Source organism: Aythya fuligula, chromosome 14, assembly GCF_009819795.1.
Source record: "Aythya fuligula isolate bAytFul2 chromosome 14, bAytFul2.pri, whole genome shotgun sequence".
NCBI classification, from domain to species: domain Eukaryota; kingdom Metazoa; phylum Chordata; class Aves; order Anseriformes; family Anatidae; genus Aythya; species Aythya fuligula.
The window spans coordinates 13886046-13892755 of record NC_045572.1 but is presented as its reverse complement, the minus strand read 5'-3'; the positions used below and the strand labels follow the sequence as shown (position 1 = coordinate 13892755).

At 63.0% G+C, this 6710-nt stretch overlaps 1 protein-coding gene across 1 annotated transcript; it reads left to right on the top strand.

Moving 5' to 3' along the window:
* Positions 1–2447: 2447 nt before the first annotated feature.
* GM2A (GM2 ganglioside activator) lies at positions 2448–6241 on the top strand. Its single transcript, XM_032197178.1, has 4 exons — positions 2448–2772; positions 4785–4937; positions 5616–5798; positions 5890–6241. The coding sequence occupies exons 1-4, from the start codon at positions 2653–2655 to the stop codon at positions 6043–6045; spliced, it is 612 nt and encodes a 203-aa protein (XP_032053069.1). The 5' UTR covers positions 2448–2652; the 3' UTR covers positions 6046–6241.
* The last annotated feature ends 469 nt before the right edge of the window (positions 6242–6710 follow it).

Below are 6710 nucleotides of genomic sequence, written 5' to 3'. Positions count from 1 at the left end.
CCTGTGCAGACAGGAAAGCAGAAGCAGCGCATGGCCAACCCATCCGGGGTGGCTTCGGCTTGTTTTGAAGTTTGCCTCGATGCCTTCTTGCTGAGAAATGTTTGGGACTCCCATTAAGCGCCCCCCAGGCTGTGCCACCAGTGTCCCCCTGCCCCTGCCTGGGGGGTGATGTGCCAGCTCCCCCAAACCCTGTGGTGTGGGGAAAGAGCAGGGTGCAAATCGGAGCCGTTCTCAGCCTGGATGGCAGTGCCGGGGGGTGAGAGCTGCTGCCAGGTGGGAAGGACGCAGAGGATTTTGCAGGGGGAATTGGGGTTGTGCTGGCCCCACCAGCTTTGCCCCATCCCAGGGGTGGCCGGGGACCTCTGCCAGGATTTTGGAGGTGGCAGGGACGCTGCGATGTCCCTGGGTTCCCAGGAATGGCAGCGACTGGAGACACCCCAAGGGTTTTGCCTGGAAAAGCGATCCCGGGAGGGAAGGTTTATCTCGTGCTCTGCTGAATTGCTGTTGGTAGGGTGGCAGCTGACCCAATACAGAGTTAATTTGTACCGATGGTGCTTCAAAGTGTTTGCCCAAGCTGATGGATAAGAGAAGCATTTGTGCGAGCTGTTCGAGTGTCTCTCTCCCTCCAGCTGCAGCTGGTGAGGACTGGGCAGGACGGGGTGGTAGCAGGGGGGGTTGGTGCCAGCATGGGGGGGTCCCTCATGGGGCTGGACCCCTGAACCTTCTGGGTGTCCCATGCGCACGGGTACCTGCTGTGATCATTTAATGTCTTTTTCCCCTCTCCTGCCCATTTTTTTTTTCTCCAGAAACCAACACTTCTGGAAAAAAATGAAGGAAAAGGAGGAAGGAAAGAAGGGAAAAAACAGATTTAGCGGCCAGGAGCAGGCACAGGGGGATGGAGCGAGGGGCTCGGTGGTTGCAGCCTTTGGCCCCCTTTTTATTTGCTCTTGGATTGCTTTTGTAAAGGAGAGGCGAAGTCGCTAGCCTTGCCACTTATCTCCACGGCTGCTTTCCTTCTATGCAAATCAAAGGCGTTGAGCCAGAGCCGCCGAGACCTCGTGACTTGGGCGCAGCTCGGGTGGGGGAGCTCGGGGAGCTGTGTGAGACGGGAAGGATCTCGTGGGTGCTGGGGCCAAAAAAGCCTCCTGGGCTCCTTCGGTGTCCTCCATACGTGGAGGACGAGTGGTGATTCCCAGGCAGTCCTGTCTCTGCGATCTTCCAGACAGAAAGAGATGGTTCCCTGCCACCACAGCGCGTTCCAGACCCGTACACTCAATTCTCAGTTTTATTTTAAAATTTAAATTTAAATGCAAATTTTAAATTTAAATTTTAATCTTTATTTTTTATTTAATTTTATTTTTTACACTGAAAAAAGCCATGCGGACAGGACGGGGATGGAGGAGGGAAGCCCTCACCCACGCTGGTGGCGAAGGGCACGGTGCCGGGTGCCTGCGCCTCTCCCCACGCATCTCCATCGCCGTTCTCCAGGCCCCCACCACGAAACAAATCCCGGGGAAAACTTTCCTCCCTGCTCCCGGGGAGGAGGAGGGCCTGCAGGAATGGGGGCTATTTATTCCTCGCCCTTAAGCCCCGGCAGGGGGATCAGGGGTGCAGTTGTCGCCGGGGGCAGTGCCCGTCCCATCCCCTGCCCGCTGCCGCGTCCTTCTGCGTGCTCCCGGCCGGCCGTGCTGCTAAATAAGGATGAAAAGCTAAAAATAGAGCTCCGGCAGGGCTGGAGGAGCTAGGACACCCTTCCCAGGGCTGGGAACCATACGGGGAGCTTGGCCAGCATCTGCACGCGAGGGGAGGAAAGTCTGAGTCCAGCCCCATTTGTGTTCCCCCTGGGGACTGGTGGGGAACGACCCCAAACTGGGGCTGGGCAGGGGTGCCCAAATGGGGGAGGACAGGACCGGGGGGGTGTTAAATGGTGAAATGGGGGTGGGTGGTGGGCAGCGGGGTGCTGGAGCAAACTGGGATCCCCCACCCTGCTGCAGCACGCGCGGCATGGAGCTGGGTCTCAGGTTGCTCCAGCTGCTGGGTGTCCTTGTGCCGAGCGAGGGGGGGCACGGGGCTGCTTGTGCCTGGCCGGGGGGGGCACGTGCAGCCCCTGTGCGTGCTTGTAGATGTCTCAGCCAGCCCGAGCGGGGCTGGAGATGAGGGGTGGGAGATGGGGAGATGTTCTGGCCGACGCTGGGTGCTGTGGGTGCCCAGGGTACGGTGTGGGCACCTCGGTGTCCCTGCTCTGGCAGCGCCCCCCCCCCGTGCTGGTGCAGGGCGAGCCGTGGGTGCTTGGGAAGGCAGCGCTTCCCGTCCTGCAACCCTGCAGCTCCAGTCCCGTGCTTTGAGAGAGAGAAAAAAAAATCAAAGAAAGAAAAAAAAAAAAAAAAAAAAGGAGGATGGGAAAGCCTGCGAGCATGCACAAGTGGAGGGAGGGGAATCGGGAGCTGGGCTGGGCGTGCAGCTAGCAGGGTGCAGCCCCGGCGCACAGCGCGTCCTGGTTTCCCCGGCCTCCCCGCTGCCAGCCCAGGCCCTGCGAGCTGCAGCAAAGCTCCCGGCGCCCTGTGGCCAGCCCTCGCCTCTCGCATCTCCCTCCCGGGCTCGTGTCCCCGATTTCGGAGCAGCTGCCTTGAGGCGAGCGGAGCCGCCGTGGCCATGCCGGCAGCGGGGCTGGTGCTGGCGCTCTGCGCCCTGCTGCAGCTGTGCCCGGCCGCGCTGGGGGGCTTGCGGCCGCAGCTCCTGGTGGAGAGGAGCGGCTCCAGGAGGCTGAGCAAGGTGAGAGAACTCCCCAGCCTTCCTCCCCGCTCCCCCGGCTGCAGGGAAGGGGGGTCCAGGGGGTTTGGGGGGGCTTTGTGGGGGGCGGTGCGGTCGGTCAGGAGGGCTCTCAGCACGCCGCGGGGTTTTGCAAGAGAGCAAATATGTTTTCTGCTCCTGCCCGAACGCCCCGTGCAATGCCCGGGGTCACCGAGCAGGGCTGGGGGTGAGGAGGGACCCCACGATCCTCACCGCAGCTTTTTGGGCATGGCTGCGGACTGGAGGTCAGGATCTCCCCATCTCTGAGCAGCCAGGGATTTGGGTTTGGACAAATCCCTCGGGAAGGAGAAGCCTGGTGGCCTCTTTTCAGCCGGCTGGGTGCTCGGCGCAGCCTCCCGGCAGCCCGGGCGTTATTCCTGCCCTCCGTGCGCTCTCCCACGCAGCGCCAGGCAGCAGGATCCACCCTCGCCGATTGAAACACAGAGAGAAGACTCCCTGGCAGCTCTGGGGGACCTCCGCATGACTTTCACGTGCTGTGGAAGGAAATCTTTTATTTTTTTGTTTGTTTGTTTCCAATGAATCCGATGTTGCCTGGGGAGGGGGCAGCCGGGCATGACGGCCGGACAGGGCTCCGCGAAGGGGCAGGGGGCGCACGGCCGCACGCACCCACGCTCCAGCTTCCCCTCCTCCTCACCTCTGTGCCCTCAGCCCCACGGGCACGGGGCTGCAGGGGCTCCGAGCTCTTGCAAAAGCCCAGGACGTGCTGCCCGTGCCCTGGCTTGCCCTGCGCCCAGCTGGGGCTGTTCCCCGCGTGGGCAGCGCCGCCGCCGGGGCGGGCACCGGGGCGCGCAGCCGCCGCCGCTCGCAGGGCAGCTCCAGCCAAACCTGCTCGTGCTGCACGGCCCCGGCATCCTCCCGCCTGAGATTTCGGGTTTTCTCTCTGTGGTTTGAAGCACCCCGCCTGCTCTGGCTGCTTCCACCTGCTCGCCCGGTCCCGGAGGCAGAGGCTGCCCGAGGGCTGGTGGATGCGAGGTGGCGCCGAGGGATCGTTCTGCTCCACGCTGTGGTTTGGGAGCAAAATGTGCTGCCAGCCCTCGCTGCTGGCTTTGCCAACTGGTGGAACATGAGGGAAACATCAGAGGGCTGAGCCTGGCCGTCCCCGTGAGCCCAGGGTGCTGAGCAGGGCGAGGAGGAGCAGCCCCAGAGCATTGAGGTTTCCCGGTGGGCACGACCCCATTCCCCTCTCCCAAACCCACAGCAAACGGTGCAGGACACACAGAGGATGTCCCCCCATCCGTGTGACATCCCCTGCGTGCGCCTGGCATCCCCCACACGTGGGTTTCCCTCATCCCACCAGAGCAAACTGCTTGCCAGGCTCCTCCAGACTCTTCCCCAGCCCAGGTCCCCCAGCTGGCTCGGCGCCCACCCCGCGAGGTGTCTGGAGGAGTGGAAAGGAGCAGGGAGGCTGATGAGTCAGGCTCGCCTGCCTCTCCCGAGCACCAGGGACTGGGGAAATATTCCACCTCGTTTGAAGTGCAAAGCGAGAGCCGATTTCCCAGGGCAAGGCTGGGAGCTGCCCCAGCCCCAGCGCCGTCTGTGCACCGAGCGGCTCCGGCCACCGCCAGCCCACACGGCCAGCCCGCTTCCTCTCACCTTCCCTTTCCCAACCTTTGCTCTGCGGTGCTGAAACCGGTGTGAAAAATGATTTTCAGCTCGTTTGCAGGCCAGGCATTTCGAGGCTGAGCTGGCTGGCGTGGAGACGGCAGCCTGGGAACAGGGGTTTGGGGAAAATGCACAGGGAATGGGGGGTTGGAATTGCTTTCTGATGGGGAGATCCTGAAATGCCCCGAGGCTCGTGGGGTTGGGGGTCTGAGAGAGGAGGAGGAGGGAGGGTTTGGCTTTACGGGGGGGCTGAAGGTCATTTTCTGCCTGTCTGTGAGCAGGCGTGTTGGGGGACCAGCCCTGGGGAAGCCCCCTGCAGACCCAGGGCAAGGCAGAGCCGGGATCTGACTCTTCTCCCCCCGGTGCCACAGGTCGGAGGCTTCTCCTGGGAGAACTGCGGTGAGGGGAAGGATCCCGTCGTGCTCCAGAGCCTCTCCGTGGCGCCCGACCCCATCAGCATCCCGGGGAACCTGCGCATCAGCGCGGCCGTGAACGGCAACAAGGCCTTGGCCTCCCCTCTGAAGGTGGGTGCTGGCACGAGGGCGGACAGGGAGCCTCATGAAACCACCAGGAGCCAGAAAATGCCCCAAAATGAGCCGTCCTTTTTGGGGACCGGGCACGGAGCGGTGCTGGGCTGAACATCCCCAGGTGGATGAGCAGCCTGGGCTGCGTCCCATGTCCTGGGGATGTACCAACGGGGGAGAAAACAAAGCGCAAAGTGCCCTGGGTGTTCCCAGCCTTGCAGCGCTTATTTCACAGCAGCCAGACCCGGCTGCTCCATCCTGGGACGTGCCCCGGCCAGCCTGGCCGAGCTGCAGCACTTTTTGGGGATTTTGGGGGATGAGACCCAACAGATCCGTGGTGGCTTGCTGCCCAAGGTGACCACGGTGCCTGCCGGGGCAGGGGGCCAGCAGGGTGCTGTGTCCTCGCCCAGCCAGGTGGGTCGGGGCAGCAGGGTTTGGGGAAGCAGCGGGCGCACGCAGAGCTCGGTGCCGAGGGGTGAGGTTGAGCCTGGAGGAAGGGAAACCTGTGGGGGGAGAGGAACCGAAAGCAGAAGGGGGAAGGAGGGAGGAAGCCAAGGAGGTGAGGGCTTGTGCTGGACACGTAGACGTCCCAAAGGGTTTCTGGAGTGAGAGGTGGCTGGGGAGGGGGCGCTGGGTGCCCGTGCTGGTCGCACCGGTGCCAAACACCTCTTCTTCCAGACGGTGCTGGTGGTGGAGAAGGCTCTGGGCGACCTCTGGATCCAGCTGCCCTGCATCGACCAGCTGGGCAGCTGCACCTACGACGACATCTGCACCATCCTCGACACCCTCATCCCGCCCGGCACCCCCTGCCCGGAGCCGCTGCTCACCTACGGCATCCCCTGCCACTGCCCCTTCAAAGCGGTACGGCCCCCAGCCTGCCCATGGGTGGTCTCAGGGAGGGTGACGGGGGGCTCGGGGGGGGGCCGTGCTGACACATCTTCCCTCTCTGCAGGGCTCCTACTCCCTGCCAGCCAGCGATTTCGCCCTGCCCGACGTCGAGCTGCCCTCCTTCATGACCAACGGCAACTACCGCGTGCGGGCGGTCGTCAGCAGCAAGGGAGAGGAGCTGGCCTGCGTCAAGCTGGGCTTCTCCCTGCAGTCCCAGTGAGGGGCTGGGGGTCCCAGTGAGGGCCGTCCCTCCTCCCCCCGTCGCCTTTTTCCCCTCGTCTCATCTCATCCCGTCCAGTTGCATCTCATTCAGCTCACCCCGTCCGACCTCTCCCACCCCACCCCACCTCCGTCCCTGCCTCTGTCTGCACCCCCCCCCAGCGCCGTGTCCCTCCCGGTGGTCCCAAACTAACATCTGAAGCAGGAGAAGAGATTTGGGCGAGCTCAGGGGCTTTCCCCAGCCCTGTCCCTGCAGGGGGAGTGACACCGCTGCCAGGAGGAGACCCCCCCCCTCACCCCTGCCCCATTTCCCCCTCTCATGCTAAGCACAGGAGGTCCCCTCGTGGCTGTCCCTCTGTCCCCAACCCCACCACCCGTGTCCCCAGCCCAGAACAGGGTGGCTTTGGAGCCTCCCCCCAGCCTGTTGGTGGGGCTTGGGGGTAGCTACTTTTTTACCTGCTTGCCCCCTTTTTTTAAACTTTTCTTAATCTCACCAGGGGAATTTTAGAGAAAACAAAACAAAAGAAAACAAAACCAACGAACAAGCAAACAAACAAACATTCCAGGGAAAAGCAATATTTCTTGAAGCAGCCCAAGGAAAGGAGGGAGCACGTGGGGAGCGCCGGGGGCAGGCTGGAGGGATGCAGGGCGAGCTGTGGTGGCTGT